The sequence below is a fragment of the Trachemys scripta genome, chromosome 16 (genome assembly GCF_013100865.1).
Source record: "Trachemys scripta elegans isolate TJP31775 chromosome 16, CAS_Tse_1.0, whole genome shotgun sequence".
Taxonomy (NCBI): domain Eukaryota; kingdom Metazoa; phylum Chordata; order Testudines; family Emydidae; genus Trachemys; species Trachemys scripta.
The window spans coordinates 15,384,364-15,401,630 of record NC_048313.1 but is presented as its reverse complement, the minus strand read 5'-3'; the positions used below and the strand labels follow the sequence as shown (position 1 = coordinate 15,401,630).

The window sequence follows — 17,267 nt, the reverse complement described above, 5'->3', positions numbered from 1 at the left end:
CTTGTGATTAACCCGAGCAGGTAAAGCCAAGCATACTCCTGCTTTCTGAACAGGAAGTACTGGAGCTCAGTTGCCATTACAGCCTGGGAACATGCACTGCTATCAAGGGAAGCAGACCTGAAAGGTTACCTCTCATTACTGCTAGAAAGTGGCAGTTTTTCCAGCATTTCTCAGGATTTCTCTGAGCCTAACTAATTAGGGCAGCTCTGAACTTAAGGTAGCCTGAGATGTAAGTGGTGTCACTAGAGAATCCTGCCCCTTCCTCTGACGCATCTGGGGACAGGATACCGAAATTGCTTGGCCATTAATGACACTTCCTAGGCAATAATTTACAACCCACACATTAGCTGGCCCTCCAATTTGTTACTGTATTACTATTAAACCAGACCAGTATGACAGCGCAAACAAAAATCTTAAAGGGTAATTTACCAGCATCAAATATTTCCATTTATAGGCAAGAGGGTCAGTAGTTTCAGAATACAAAAGGATGGAAATTTCTATAAACAAAGCCAGTAAATTGTTAGATGGAAACTGATCAAAATAATTCCCTGTATTACTAACATTAGCCATTACTCCAATATGCCATGGTGAGAGCCACTGAAAAGTGGTTTAAAAAAAAATAAAAAATAAAATGAATTTCCTTCTCTTTGTTGGCATCACTCACATTTCAACTCTTCACTCAGCTCCCACAAGCTTACCAACAAACAGGACTGGTCTATTTCACCACCTTGTTTTCATGCATTAGCCCAGTGCTATTCTGTTTGGATTGCAAATATCCCCCAGAGATATTGACACCCAAACAAAGACTATTTACATAGAAATGACTTAAATTTCCATTAAGTGTTGCAAATAAAACTCAAAGCCCAGGGGGCTCTTAAGGAGGGGAGATATTTGGTTTTCTATTCAGGTTCTTTTAAGACACCCATCACCATTAGAGCCAGAACCTGCATAAGTTTAATTTTACACATACAAGCAGTCCTGTTGACATAAATGGGACTATTCCTGCAAGTAAAATTAAGCAGGTGCTTAAGAGTTCAAAGGTTCTGGCTCACTGCATGGAAACTAACGATTTACCTTACACTTGTATGCAGTGTTGTTGTAGCCCTGTAGCCCAGAAGAGGAGCTCTGTGCAAGCTCAAAAGCTTGCCTCTCCCCAAAAGAAACTGGTCAAATAAGGTATCACCTCACCCACCTTACCTTAAGCTTCTTATGCTCACTATCTACAACAAATTTTATGCAGCATGGTTCTCCCTGCATCCCTCCAACGGCTCCCCCTTCTCTACTGCATCAAACATAGGCTGCTTGGCTTCACTTGCAAGGCATTTATGCCTTCTCTCTCATTCACTAGATGTCAACTCCCATCTCTGACCAGCCAAGGTCCCAGCACCCACTTGTTACATTTTCAAACAAGCCCCTTCATATATTCTCTCCCCAGCTGCCCCTCACACGTGGGAGCAGCTCCCTGTAAACGTGCCTGTTTCAAACTCTGCTTTGTTGTGATGCCTACAAAGACTTAACAAGTAAGCTGCTGGTCTGCTGAGTGTACTGCTTCCATGCTGACCCATACGGTCTCGTTTCCTTTTACTCACCCATTAGTCTGTCTGTATCCACCAGTCATTTAGTCTTATGCCTAGATTGGAAGCTCTTTGAGACAGGGACCATCTTGTTCAACGTACAGCACCCTGCACAATGGAGTCAGCATTCGTTCTGAAAAGCCTGAACTGTCCAACATCCAGCCCCCACCCTCTCTCACACAAAATATTAGCTCCGTCCCAAAGTATACGAATCCAGGTCTATCTCCAAGTAAGTGTACGGTCTTCTTTCGATACAGATTTAGAACATGGAACTTAGTAAGCATTTGTATTGTTGTAACACATCGTGGGAACCATGGTGCCCTGATACAAGCAGATGGTCCCAGCCTTGAACATCTTACAACCTTAATGCTGGGTTAACTGTTTCAGGGCTATTAATCCTTTATTCTGAACCCTACTGCAAAGCAGCAGCTATAATAGACTACCACTATTAGAACTAGATGTATTTAGATCTACATTCCCTTTTAATTTTGTCCCAAATGCTTGTCTAGTTATGTAGTATGAAAGAGAAAAGTGGAAGTTACCATGCCATTGTTATTACCACACAATAAGAATCTTCTTGGTCTTGTGGCTCAGAGTGTTGAAATACTACTTTGAGGACACCAAGTGAAGGCAGAATTCACCAAAGACATAATAATTACCCTCAATTATGAACACAAGGGCCCCACTGTAACAAAGTTAGAGATACAAGAGTCGACTGGAAGATTCCAGGTTACTAAAGAAAAGAAAATTTACAAGGATTTCGCCTCACGTAAAACCTGCCTAATTCAGACATTTATTGAAAGAGATTCTCTAGATTTTGGTGAACCCTTTATTAAAAGCCTCCTTGTTGAAGGCTTAAAAGCCATGAAACAAAGATTTGTAATTATGGTGCTGGGCTTGCAGTGTCACTATAATTACAGGCTGCCAGTATATCCATTGGCAGCTTTTGATGAGGTAATAACTTGACCACGTTGATCCCAATTGTAACAAAACTTGGCGCAATGCATCAGCCCAGGTGCAAGGTTTGTTTTACAAAATTGGATTTCAACTGATCCAGCTGCCTTTTATAAACTTAGCAAGTAATAAAGATGGAATCGGTGGGCTTCCAATTCCCCCTACCACACACATCTTTGCAAGCTGTTAACCCAGAACGTGGCTCAAACCCGTGTGATAATGAAAGACCAAGACTCAGATGCCACATCACAAGGCCTGATTCTGATCTCAAACATATGGGCACATATTGTCACCAACCTGGGGAAATTTTAAATAAGTGAAATGATTCAACTGCAGGAGCAAGACAGTGGAAAACTCTATGTGACCTTCTAACAGAAAAAATTAAATTATTGGTCTGAGATAGTGGTGATTAAAAGGCTAAAGCATCCAAAAAACCGTAAGGAAAACAGCCCAGCCTGTGTCAAACAGAACACTGCTTTTTGGAAAAGAGATGATGAAGGCACGACTTCTACCCAAGCCCAGGCATTACAGAGGAGGTGGGGAGTGGAACTGCAGGACAGAGTTTTAGGCACACTCAGGCCTGATCCACACTAACCCCCCCACTTCAAACTAAGATACGCAACTTCAGCTACGTGAATAACGTAGCTGAATTCGAAGTACCTTAGTCCAAACTTACCGCGGGTCCAGACGCGGCAGGGAGGCTCCCCCTTTGATGCCATGTACTCCTCTCACCGAGCTGGAGTATCGGCATCGATGGCGAGCACTTCCGGGATCGATTTATCGCGTGTAAACCAGACGCAATAAATCGATCCCAGAACATTGACTGCCTGCTGCCGGACCCTCCGGTAAGTGTAGACGTACCCTAAAACAAGACTAAGGGTGGGAGGGGAACAGAGCCACAGAAAAGTAAAATGACAAAGTGACTTGCCCAAGGCCACCTGACAGGTCAGTGGCAGAGCAAGAACTAGAACCCAGGTCTCCTGACTCCCAGTTCAGTGTCTTATCCACTGGACCATGCTGCTTCTCAGTGTGCCTCACTGATCTTTATTGAAACTACCCACCATCCAATACCATGAGGCACTGCTGGAGACATATTTCAGAGTAGCAGCCGTGTTAGTCTGGATCCGCAAAAAGAACAGGAGTACTTGCGCTCAAATAAGTTTAATAGTCTTGAAGGTGCCACAAGCTTGTGCTCAAATAAATTTAATAGTTAGTCTCTAAGGTGCCACAATCCTATTCTTTTCGCTGGAGACAGATTCTAGATATACCCCTTTAGTTAAGTTTGTAGTACATTATAAAGAAATCCTACAAGTAGCAAGAGTCACATTAGTTACCAGCCCTTCACCACCATCCTTCAAAGCTAGGACAAGTTATAGAAAAGGCTGGGATTAAACACAGAGAAAACTTAGATCACTCTAGCAAGACAAAACAGCCCCTTGTAAGTCCTAAATTTTGTCCTAAGTAGTGACTTTGTTCCCCAGGTCACAGGGGTTAGGCACTGTAGAAGCAGAAATTATTAAAACCTACTATTCATCTCCAGAGTCAGACAGGTGTAAGTCAAGTCTTTAAAAACCCAAAGCTTTAATGGAATCTGAAGTCCACTTGTGCAGCAGCTACCTTCTGTCATCACATTACCTTGACACCATCACCTCAGCCTCTGCCCTACCTCCCCACCCTATCAAGCCCACTTGTTGCATCTTGTTTTCGAATGTGAACTCGCTCTGTTCTAATCTTCCTAGATCCTGCAGCCAGATCCATGAAGGGTGGGTCCCATGCAAAAGCCTAATGACTGCAACACAGGTTTATAGTTTCCAGGTCTGTGTGTGTACCGCACCAACAGCTCCAATTTAAACTGAGCCCACTGGACATGATTGCCATAGTAACAGGAAAAGACAGACTTAAAGCTGAGTCTGTGTTTTCAAAGATTAACTTGAGTAAATTAATAGAGTCATGTTGAACACTATTAAGAAGAGCAGGTTCCAGATCCTAGGGGCCCTTGTACTAAGAATTGCTCTCAGGATACCTTGTCAGCTACTTTGACATAAGACTTCCCTCCACTCCCTTCAGACACTTGTTCTCCTGTAGATCCTTGTACAATTTTTAAAAGTGTCTTGCAGGTAATGATTAAGGAATTAAGAGACGCTGACATCTACCCAAACAAATCTGCAAGGTAAGTGCCAGTCAGTAACACAACAGCCCAAGCTGTTCGGTTAAAGTATCACACAGAGCTTGACTTCAGATCTTCAGCTACCAATACAAATAAAACACAGATGCACAACACAATTAACTCTAGCAATCCAGGTTATTTTTAGACCATTGAAATAAAACACTGACCAAATCCAGCCTGACTACAGAAGACAGATGCTCTTTCTTTTTCACATGAAAAATTGTCAGCAGTTTCTAAAGTCCACCTCTGCTCCATTTTTCACTGGTTTGGAAAACGATCACTGAACTAGGGATCATCACTTCAAATTACATAGTCCATGCAGTACGTAATGCAGATCCACTGTGTGCAGGGTATACATGAATGTACAATCAGTAATATCAAGTGGGGTGCTGGCTCCTACCACTACAAAGATTAAAAAGATATTCCTCCTTGGAGCATAAGGAATTAAGACTGATACTAGAATAACCCTCCATGCCAAATGGCCTACTCTGCTCATATCATGCATCTCTAGCTTCTTGCATCACAAAGGATCCCAGCAGGCATTACAAGTTACTGGCCCCAATTCAGATCCCATTGACTTGAAAGGGAGATGGTTTAACCACAAGACAAACAGGAATTACCCCTCTTCTCTCTCTCTGAGGTAACATACAGCACACCAGGATAACAATGGGGGTGGAGAGGGAAAGAGATCTGGGGACAAAGGCAAGAGGGTGGTACCTGGGACCTTATGAAAAGCACTATGGGGTCGTTAAGGAACATACAAAGTGGGCAAGACCTGGGCTTCTGCTGCAGGAGCTGGGGAGGGAGGCAGTTAAGGAAAAGTTGTTTATTGGTAACAAACAGCCTCCCCCCATCCTAAGCTGCAGTCTCAGCACCTCACAGTCCGCAAGCCACAGTTCCAAGGGTCCCTTAGCAGGCACAGGGACCACAGCAAGTGGGGCCAATGTCCTCAGCCCCATTCCCAAGGGTCAGGAGGGTGGGAGGGACTAGGGCTGGCCCAGCATGAGCCCCACCTTAAGTCACAGATAATTCCCCCCAAGTCCTCCAAGCACCGGGGTGCAGGACAGCTCAGTGTGGGCAGAATCCTGTATCTCCCGCCACATACACCTGAGTCCTGCTACCTGGGCAGGAGGGGACAGCCCGGGGAGATCATGGCTCCTTGACAGGATAGGGGGCAGTGCCCCAGCCACTGGGGCAGGGGACAAAGGGGGGGGGGGGCGCATCCCTGTGTCCCAGGATTGGGGGACACCCGGCCACCCAGAGGGAGTGCTCCTGCCCCCCCCCCCCCCCTCGGCCAAGGAGCAGCCCCCGCCCCACTGCTATTCACAGAGCGACCTACGCCAACTGCGTCCACCGAGACACCCTCCCCCCGTGGAAAGCCGCCGGTTTAAGCCACTGGCGTAAGGCCCGCGGGGTGCACACAAGGCTCCCCGGCCCAGCGCGCTCTGCCCCAGTCATGGAGAAGCGGCCCGGCTCACGCCGCCGGGGAAAACACACCGCAGCGCCCTACGCCAGCTGCGCACGGCTCCGCGGGGGCCGGGCGGCAGAGCGGGCTCCGCTAACGCCATCGGCGTCCAGCCCACCCGAGGCGGTCTCGCGCCGCGCGTAGAGCGTTACGCGCTTAGCGCAAGGCCGCCGGAGCGATTCACAGACCCCAACGGCGCCGGCCGCGTAGCGTCCCGGCCCTTCTGAGCAAGCCGACGTACGCAAACGGCGTCCACGCGCCCGACGTATTCACCAACGGGGCTCCGGCGAACTACGGCGCCTCCCTGCCGTTCCGTGCGACGGGGAGGCGGGCGCAAGTGACGCAAGTTACGCCAGTGGCGTAGGGCGCCCCGCAGGCCCGGGACTCACCGGCCCACGAAGTTCTCGAGCACGGAGCTCTTGCCGGCGCTCTGGCCGCCCACCACGGCGATCTGCGGCAGGTCCAGGTGGCAGCTCTGCCCGATGGAGCTGAACGCGTCCTGCAGCTTGTTCACCAGCGGGATCAGGTCCTCCATCCCCCGGTTCCCCATGGCGGCCGCGGGGCCCCGGCTCCCCGCTTCTCGGGCGGCGGCTCCTCAAACGGTTCTCGGCGGCGGCGGCCAAACTTCCCCTCAGAGTCTCCTCCTCCGGCCCCGGCGCCGCCCCCGGCTCTTCACTCCGCCCAGCTCCGTCAGCGGCGCATCCTATTGGTCGGTACGGCTGTCAGCCTGTGGGTCTAACCAATCGAGAGGCCATACCGCCCGTAATTCAATCTGAATGGGCGGTGTTTAGCGGCCCTCGCCTCCTTTCCGCATTGCTAGTGGTCGCTTGGGCTGTCACTCTTTTCACCCAACCAATAGAGTTCATTCGTGACCTGTCTAGGAAGGCGGTACTTTTAGATCCCGCCCAATATCTTTTTTTCTGGTTTCTCGTTGGAGGAGAAGCCGGTCGCTCTATCTCAGAGCCACTTAACGCTCAAAAATTCACTCCGCTCTGTTTCCATTGGTCAGAATTTCTGCCACTCTGCCACACCATCCAATTCATAGGGAGAGGCGGGCTTCTCTAGGAAAGGTTGGGTACTATTTGTAGAGAAGCTATATCTGATTCGTGATCAGAATGTCAATCATGGTGTCCCTCTTTATGATTGGTCTTTTTGTTCCTCCTCCCTCCCCACCCGACGGAGGAGGTATTAGAGGAGATCGAGTACCGTATTGCCTCAGATAGAACGCGCAGCCCATTTAGTGCCTTATTTCTCCTTATAGAAGCCCACACATATATTAGTGTATGTCTCCTTATGGAAGACACCTTTATTTTTTTGTTACCGTATATCTCCCTATAAAAGGAAATAAGGACAATCCGAGAAATTACAGACCAGTCATCTTAACTTCTGTACCCGGAAAGATAAGGGAGCAAATATTTAAGCAATCAATTTACAAACACCTAGAAAATAATAAGGTGATAAATAACAGTCACCATGGATTTGACAAGAACAGATTGTGTCAAACCAACCTGAAAGCTTTCTTTGACAGGGTTACAAGCCTTGTGGATGGGCGGAAGCGGTAGACGTGGTATATCTTGACTTTAGTAAGGCTTTTGATACTGTCTCGCATGACCTTCTCATAAACAAACTAGGGAAATACAACCTAGATGGAGCTACTATAAGTAGCTTAAGGTGCATAACTGGTTGGAAAATTGTTCCCAGAGAGTAGTTATCAGTGGTTCACAGTCAAGCTGGAAGGGCGCAATGAGTGGGGTCCCGCAGGGATCGGTTCTGGGTCCAGTTCTGGTCAATATCTTCACCAATGATTTAGATAATGGCATAGAGCGTACACTTATAAAGTTTGTGGACAATACCAAGCTGGATGGGGTTGCAAGTGCTTTGGAGGATAGGATTAAAATTCAGAATAGTCTGGACAAACTGGAAAAATGGTCTAAAGTAAATAGGATGAAATTCAATAAGGACAAATGCAAAGTACTCTACTTAGGAAGGAACAATCAGTTGCACACATACAAAATGGGAAATGACTGCCTAGGAAGGAGTACTGGGGAAAGGGATCTGGGTGTCACAGTGGATCACAAGCTAAACAGGGTAATGCTCTTGCAAAAAAAGCAAACATAATTCTGGGATGTATTAGCAGGAGTGTTGTAAGCAAGACACAAGAAGTAATTCTACCGCTCTACTCCGTGCTGATTAGGCCTCAACTGGAGTATTGTGTCCAGTTCTGAGCGCCACATTTCAGGAAAGATGTGGACAAATTGGAGAGAGTCCAGAGAAGCAGGGCCGGCGCAACCCATTAGGCGACCTAGGCAGTCAGCTAGTGCGCTACAATTTGGGGGGTGGCGACCACGGCGGTATTTCAGCAGCGGGACCTTCCGCTGCCTCTGTGGGGGGCGGCATTTTGGGGCGGGACCTTCCGCCGCCTAGGGCGGCAGAAAAGCTGGCAGCGCTCTTGCAGAGAAGAGCAACAAAAATGATGAAAGGTCTAGAAAACATGAGCTATGAGGGAAGATTGAAAAAATTGGGTTTGTTTAGTCTGGAGCAGAGAAGACAGGGGATATGAGAACAGTTTTAAAGTACATAAAAGGTTGTTACAAGGAGGAAGGTGAAAAATTGTTCTTCTTAACCTCTGAGGATAGGACAAGAAGCAATGGGCTTAAATTGCAGCAAAGGAGGTTTAGGTTGGACATTAGGAAAAACTTCTGAACTGTCAGGGTGGTGAAGCACTGGAATAAATTGCCTAGGGAGGTTGTGGAATCTCCATCATTGGGGATTTTTAAGAGCAGGTTGGACAAACCCCTGTCAGGGATGGTCTAGATAATACTTAGTCCTGCCTTGAGTGTAGGGAACTGGACTGGATGGACTCTCGAGGTCCTTTCCAGTTCTGTGATTATTTCTCCCTATATAAGCTCACAATTTTGATGCCACTTCTCCATAGAAAAACCCACCATGATGACACCGTATTTCTCCTTAGAGAAACCATCCCTTGTTGTGGTACAATAGCTCTCCATAGAGAAGCTGCCCTCCCATATATCATATTGCCCCGTATAGAAGCCCACCCTTAAGCTAATGTATTTCCCTGTATAGAATCTCCCCAATGCATGGTTCAGCAGTGTCACACTTAGAGAGCCCTACTCAAAATATTTACCAGAACGTTTTAAAACTCTGTCATTTTATATGCATTATATTTTTGTCCCAGTTATTACAGTAGCATCTAGAGACCACACGCAGGCTGCTGGTGCCACTGTAGTCTGCCCCCAGGCTTCCTGCTACCCACCACATGCATCCTTGGTAGATTAGCAATAGCAAGATTGCTCGTGGGCTTTGCAGAGAAGCTGTACATTTAGCCCCTGTCCATGTTCCAGAAGGACGCACAGTCCCCGGTCAACCTTAAATCCACATACAAAGGTTTGGGACTGTTAATAGAGTCCCTGGCTCCACCCCTTTTTCCCAGTGATGTACTCTAGCCATTCTCCCATCGAGCCCAGGATTTTCATGCGGCTGCTCATCACCCCAGGTTCTGGGCTTTTTTGAATGCTAATTGTTTTAAAGGTTGATTTGTCTCTTGCTGCTGGTGGGTTTATTAGGTAGAAGGGGGGGGCTAGTGCTGGGGTGCAGTAGGGTGACCAGATGTCCCAGTATTAACAGGACCACACCATTATTAGGGGCTTTTCTTATATAAGACAACCTATAAACCCCACCACCACCGGCCTGATTTTTCACACTTGCTAGCTGGTCACCCTATGCACAAGTGTCAGTCTTGGGGGTGGAGGGGGGAAGCTTTGAAGACAAAGTTTTCCCAGCATTTCCTAACACCATCCGCCAGTGGCTGGGCCTGCTCTCCTCAAGCCAGATTCCCCACCACCAAACAGCTCATGCCTGCTTCTGCCCACTAATTACTCCAGCTCAGGAAAGCATCTGCAATGAAGCCAGAAGTGCTTTCCTGCACAGGGACCTTCACGGCAGGCTCTAGGACAGAGGTGGGCAAACTACGGCCCCCAGGCCACATCTGGCCTGCGGTGCTGACCTGCCCGGCCCCTGAGCTCCTGGCCGGCCCCGGCCCCTCCCCCCGCAGCCTCAGCTCGCCGTGCCGGCAGCGCGGCGGCATGGCTGGCTCCGGACGGGCGGCACGGCTCAGATTTACCAGTGAACACAGGGTGCCCTGGCATGGGTCCCCGCACCCCCCAAGAACAGGAGGCCCCAGGGCTGGGCACTCAGGCAGTTCCACTCCAGCACACTCCCCCGTGGGGGGAGAGGGGCTGCACTGCAGGGGCACCGGAGCAGGCGGGTGGTGGGGAATGCGGACGGAGGACTCAGGAGGAGCACAGGGCGGCCCCGCAGCCGGATGGAGAGAAGCAGCGCTTTGAAGGGGAAAACTGCTGCTTCTCTCTGGCTGCCCCTGTTCCTCCTGAGTCCTCCGCCCATGTTCGTGGGGGCTGGAAGGGGCTGGGACGGGGGTAGATGGGGGGGATCCCAGGGGGATGGTTAGGGGCAGGTGGTCCTGGGAGTGGGGTCCTGGGGGGCGGTTAGGGGACAAGGAGCAGGGGGGGTTGGATGGGTCGGGGTTCTGAGCGGGGCAGCCAGGGGGCAGATAAGGGGCGGGGTCAGGCTATCTGGGGAGGCACACCCTTCCCTACATGGCCCTCCATACCGTTTTGCAACCCCAATGTGGCCCTCGGGCCAAAGAATTTGCCCACCCCTGTTCTAGGAGCTGCGGCAGCGCAGCTAGGGTGACCAGACAGCAAGTGTGAAAAATCAGGATGGGGGTGGGGGTAATAGGAGCCTCTATAGGAAAAAGCCCCAAACATCGGGACTGTCCCTGTAAAGTCGGGACATCTGGTCACCCTAAGCGCAGCCCAGCTCAACGCCCCTGGCAGGTCACAGGTGAGGATGGGGTCTGTAATGTAGCTGGGACCCAACTCCCAAGAACCTTGAGGATCAGGCCCAAGAACCGGCAGCAGAGCAGGAGCTCCTAAAACCATCTGTTTTGTGAAGAAAGGTCTACAGAGTTATTGTGCACATGCAATACGAGCCCCAGAGAGAAAAGAAAGCCAGTGTCCTACTGAAAGAGGGGACAGCCACAGGGAGGATCTGCTCCTTCTAATCCACACAAGAAACCCAATTCTTATAAGCAGTGTCCTGGGCATCATATGAACATCTGCCCCAAACTCAACGAACGCTGGGCACGAAGCTTTCCAGGGAGGTACGGATTTGCAAGAGTTTGAATCAAAATGGCTGCAACCCCTACAAAAAACTGGGTGGGGGGTCAGACCAAATGTTTTCTTTCTAGTCTGCTCAGGTTGGATTTCAAAGCAAAACATCCTTTCAAACAGGAGTTGGTTATTTAAAGAAAGAAAAAAAAAATGCCTGAACGAAATGGACAATCGCAAACTTTCTCCAACAGTCAGGAGATTTGGGGGGGGGGGGGGGGTTGCTTGACCCAGTCCTCCTGGTGCCAATTGGTAGAGGGCATAAGGGTTACAAGACTCCAGAGTCTGGTATTTACAGAGTGTCTTGTCTTTCTAACACATTTTCTATTAGACCTCACAAGAGTGGGGGGTAAATCTTTCATTGGATCCACAGCTGTTGGGGAGACAAGCTTTCAGGCTCTCACCCAGAGCTCTTTCAGGAGATCCTCACACCCCTAGTTGTCATCTACCAACCCACACTGGAGATCTGTAAAGCATTACAACCCATGACCCCTCCCCCAACTCAAATTAGCACCAGACCCTGCCAGAACAGATGCAAAACCTGCATCCCTATCTCCGCTGCCAGGATGATCAATACCCCCCCACCACCGCCACCACCACACCTTTTGAGATCCATGCCTACCCCAACATGCAGCGTATCCCACCCAGTGCACGAAATGCCCCAATAACGTGGGTGAAACAAAACAATCACTATGCTCCGAAACAAACTCACACAGAACAACAAACCCCACATCACCTGTGGGTGAATGCTGGTCAAAGAGCCATCACTCCATATCTCACCTCTCAGGCCTTGTCCTCAACGGCCTGTCCTTCAAAAAACGAGCTTAAATTCATAACTTTGCTAGACGCTACAAATCAAGGACCTGAAGACACTGGATTTATGGCTCATTACAACAATCTGTACCTATTAACCACCCCCCCTTTTTTGGGGGGTGTCCAGTGACTGCAGAGGTGTTAGTTGGTCACTTCAGCTTGAATGGGGTCTTAGAATAGGTGTTAGCTACTTAGCTAGCCAATCTGTTCCACCTCGTATTTAGCGATGATGCGGAGTGCCTTTCCCAGATCTGAAGATCAGTTTGTGTAAGCGCAAAAGCTTGTCTCTTTCACCACTAGAAGTTGGTCCAATAAAAGATCCCTCACCCACCTTGTCTCTAATGGGCAACCAGTAGCACTCTAAGGCTAGGTCTACACTACCCGCCTGAATCGGCGGGTAGAAATTGACCTCTCGGGGATCGATTTATCGCGTCCCGTTGGGACGCGACAATCAATCCCCGAATCGACGCTCTTACTCCACCAGCGGAGGTGGTAGTAAGCGCCGTCAACAGAAAGCCGCAGAAGTCGATTTTGCCGCCGTCCTCACAGCGGGGTAAGTCGGCTGCGATACGTCGAATTCAGCTACGCTATTCACATAGCTGAATTTGCGTATCTTAAATCGACTCCCCCCTGTAGTGTAGATGTACCCTAAGAAAGAACTAATGAGAAAAACAGCAGGTCAGGGGAACCCTAGCTTAATGCGCTTGGCAAGGTTTATTTGACTATAGTTTGGGGACAAAGATAGCACCCAGTCATCCTCCAGAGGAACCAGACAGCAGGTTTTCTTCATGAACAAAGGGTCCTCAACCAGATTTGATTGAAAACACAGGTGAGAACTTTAGGCGAGATGAGCTTCTTTCCTGAGGAGGTTAACCTGCCCGTTAAGTGCAGGCTCTAGAGGGAGTTATTGTTTTAGATGTAACCAAGGTTTCCAATATCCTAATTCACCCCCTGCTCTTTGATGATCAAGTTATCCTTGTTTTCACTATAAGTGTATCTCAGTGCTGGCGTGTTAAGCAAAGTGGTGATGGTGCACGGAATCGGAGAAGCTCCTGTGTACTATTCCTTTGGGAACAGCAGGCCTGGTCATTGGGGTGGGGCGGGGGTGTCTAGTAGAACAGGACTGGACATGACAGGAGACAAACTCCAAGGACACAGTGGCTGGGGTGAAGTGGCTGCTAACCCTGTCCATAGAAAGCAAGGCCTGAGAAGCCATGCTTGGGTTGCCCGAGTCTGGTGGTTTCATGGAGTTGATCCACAGACAGACTTCCCCATGCTAGCAGGCAATGGGGTGATGCCCACAGTTCAGGGGTAGCCCCTGGGGAGCATCAGTTATATTGAAATATATTTGCTCACATCCTGGAGTAAGTCGCACTCACTTAGTCCAGTCACTCATTTGGCTCCCTCTAGTGGGGTAAGTGCCATTAGCCGGGGAAAGCTAATGACTAGCCTGCTGGTACCTGTAAGACATCCCTTAACTAACCAGAAGCCGCATGGAAGCCTAATTTACATGCACCATTCAAGGTTCTATTGGCAGGCAAAGGAGGGAACAGAGCAGTTGTATAGAATAGGAAGAGAACAGTCTTAATGGCTTATTTTAACAAGCCAAAGTGATTTGGATTTAAACATTCCAGTGCAGGGGTGAGAGCCCCCCTGACATGGTTCAGACACCAGCCTAGCGCTCAGGACATCTGGATCCAATTCCCAGCTCCACCACTAGCTCCCCGTGCCTCAGTTTCCCCATCTGTACAATGGGAAGAATCTCCCATCCTGCACCACTTGTCTCTCTAGACTGAGGTTCTTCAGGACAGGGACAGTCTTGCTGTACAGCACCCAGCACAGTGCCCCCACCCCCCAATCTCTGTTGGAGTCCATCAGTGCTACTGTAACACGGAGTATTCAGGGCACAGCGCCGGCCTTGTCATCTATAGAGGGCCTGCCCCCCCGCCCCCCGCTTGCCAGCAGCGGGCTGAGTTCTAGCAGTTCCCTGGAACAAGGACAAGCCCCCCCGGAGCCTTCACAGTGCAGACAGTCTTTTATTTAGGATTCCTTTGGTTACACACATTAACTGCAGGGGGGAGCAGGGCTGGGTGCAGCCAGGGCCTGTGTGCCTGGAGGACTCATGGTCCCTGCTGGGTTTGTAAAATAGTTGGCTCCCAAGTACAATTCCCCCCCCACATCCCCCTTGGAGACACCAGCAATTCCCAGAGGGCACAAGTCCTGCCCAGCCAGGAGCAGACTCATGTCCTCCTCCACCACCACCCCCTGCCCCATCAGTCATTCTTAGCAGGCCCCTTTTCCACCCCGTGTCTGTTGCTGCTTCCTGTCAGACTCCGGCTGCACCCGGTGCCCATGGCTGTGGCACACGGCTTCACCTGCCTTGGCCTTGCTGCCAGTGACCTTGGCTGGGGTAACCCTGGGTTGTGCAGCCGGACTTCTTGCACCCTGAGGAGAGGATGACACAGGGGCTCGCGCCCCAGGACTCTGCAGCCCTGTCACAAGCTGACTGAGACCCGTGGGGAAGTGGCCAACACACAGCGCTTCTGTGCTCCTCCTGGGGCTCCTGGAAGAGAAAGAAACGTCAGCCTGCCCTCCCCACAGCCTAAGGGACGCAGCTTCCAGAACAGACCCCACCCTCTACCGGATGGGTCCAGAACTGCTCTGCTGTGTAACAGGCCCTATTGCACCAACAGCTCCTGGAGATTCTCCTCATGCCTAGTGGCAGCTGAGTGGTCATGAGTTTCCCTAGACTGTCAGCTCCTTGTAACAAGGACTATTTGTACAGCGCCTAGCACAGAGGTGGACAAACTGAGCTCTCAGCCAGGGAGGCTAACCCCTGACCCCTCCCCCACAGCCATGCTGCCACACAGGGAGCGCTCTGGCCCGCCACTCCTGCCAGGCTTTCCAAGAAGCCAGTCCTGCTGCTCTGAGTGTCATGGTAAGAGGGTGGGGAGCGGTGGGGTTGGATAAGGGGTAGGGGATCTTGGGGGGCAGTCAGGGGACAGGGAGCAATTGCATAGGGGGTGGAGTCCCAGGGGGGTGGTCAGGGGACAGGGAGCAGAGGGCAGTTAGATAGGTGTGGGAGTCCCAGGGGGCCTGTCAGAGGGCGGGGGTGTGGATAGGGGTCAGGGCAGTCAGGGGACAGGGAGCAGGGCTGGATAGGGGGCAGTCAAGGGACAAGGAGCAGGGGGGGTTAGATGGGTCAGGGGTTCGAGTGGGCAGTTGGGGGCTGGGAAGTGGGAGGGGGCGGATAGGGGCGGGGGCCAGGCTGTTTGGGGAGGCACAGCCTTCCCTACCCAGCCCTGGCCTAGCGCGAAGGAGCACTGGTCCACATCTGGGGCTCTGCGCCTACTAAATAACGAATAGGTCACTGCAATGCCAAATGGCTGCTGCTCAGCTCAAGGTGGAGCACTGCATGCTGGGAGTCCGTTTCCCTGGGCTGTATCTCCCTGTTCGAGGCAAGGCGTCAGGCTGTATTGTAGGATAGGTCTAGCAGGAGCAGCCCATGGCATGGGCCCTCCGTCCCGTAGTTACCTGAGGCCTGGAGAGCTGCAGGGGCTCTTGGCAGGAGAGAAGGGAAAGGCAGGCAGGGAGCGACGCTGGCGTGAGAGGTAGCCTTTGGGCAGATCCTGGGGCAGCGCCACATCCAGGCGCTCCAGGGGCAGAGCCATCTCTGAGCATGGAGAGACAGGGATGTGTCAGCCCAGGGCCACCATGGGACAGTGCCCTAAAGCCAGTGCGCTTGCCCTGGCCCTGGCGCAAGTCCTGCCACTAACGCCACCAGCCTTTTGGTCAGAGCGCTGGGCAAGCGGCACCTCCCTGGTGGGTGAAGGAAAAAGGTAGAGGCTCAAGTCACCTATGAAACCAGAGTGTCTGGGAATCCAGACCCTCTGCACCAAGTCAGAGTGAAAGGAGGATCACGTGAAACCATGCCTCAGGCACTGTGCCTGGCCAGGGGCAGGAAAGTACATGGTGCCCCAGGCGAAGGTGGTGAGCTGTGCCGGGCTGGGGCCCTGGTGAAACCACAGGTCACAGTCTGATGTGAGCAACACCGCAGAGTCCAGCTGGACAGAGCATCATGGTCATCTTCAACTGAGACATTTCTAAGCTTCTCCTTGGGGGTTGCCTGGGACTCAGGACACCTGGGTTCTCTTCCTGGCTCTATGATCCGGGGCAACTCACTTCACCTCTGAGCTGCTGGGTCCCTTCCCACCCCTGGTCTGCCTAGGCTGGGAGCTCTCGGGGCAGGGCCCATCTCTCTTTGGGCCCAGATCTTGATGGGCACTTGGGGACACAGGGTCCCTAAGAGGTGAGCTCTGCTCATCCTCACAGGCAATACAGGATCCACTGGGCCCCAGCAGGGTCAAGGCCCAACTTCCCCTCCATCTCCAGGCCCTCCCCATTCCAGCACACTTCCCCCTCGAGGCCTTACCACTCCGGATCCGGCTCAGCTCTGGCCCCAGCAGCTTCCCATCCAGGCTCAGCAGGACGTATTTCTCCACCTTGATCTCTGGGCTCAGCTGATCCACAGTCCGCAGGTTCGGCCGCTCCATCGCCTCCACTCGCGGCGCGGCCAGGTGCTCCGAGCGCAGAGCATGCACCACGTTCATCTTCGGCTTGGAGAGAGAGAGCAGGAGGGTGGAACGGGCCAGCACGGCTCCCCTTAGATCATATCCCCACCCTCACGGAGAGCCAGTAGCTAGCACCCTTCAAAATACCCCAGGGAGAAGGTCTATGAGCCGGCATGCGAGTGGGGTGACCCCTGCTGTGCCACTGCCACCTGCGGGGGCTGCAGGTGTTGGGTCTTTTGCTCTTTACCCAGCTCCAACCCCCTCTGCAGAAGCCGCAAAGGCCCCACTGAGACCCAACTACCCGTGTTTATGGGGATCCAAGGCCTGGCCACGTACGTCCTACTGCACCAGCTGGCCTGGGAAAGCCCCTAAGACACTCAGCCCCACTAGTGGGCTCACAAGCTATTTAAAGAGATGTTCTACTAATCCTACGTGGCACCCAGACCCACGCGAGCAGCGGCGAGCTCTTTTACCTCAGGCTTTCAGATCCTGAGTTCATAGGTTTGATCCCTGCTG

The 17,267-nt window shown here is 51.2% G+C and overlaps 1 protein-coding gene across 19 annotated transcripts in view; it reads right to left on the bottom strand.

The window, feature by feature from the left end:
* The window catches only part of DNM2 (dynamin 2), a 62,354-nt gene extending 55,531 nt beyond the window's left edge, over positions 1-6,823 (bottom strand). For all 19 annotated transcript variants that reach the window (XM_034792432.1, XM_034792440.1, XM_034792422.1 and 16 more), the window contains exon 1: positions 6,550-6,823. In XM_034792432.1, the coding sequence (XP_034648323.1) occupies positions 6,550-6,710 (161 nt within the window). In that variant the 5' untranslated portion in view covers positions 6,711-6,823. The remainder of the gene's footprint in view (positions 1-6,549) is intronic.
* Between the last annotated feature and the right edge of the window lie 10,444 nt (positions 6,824-17,267).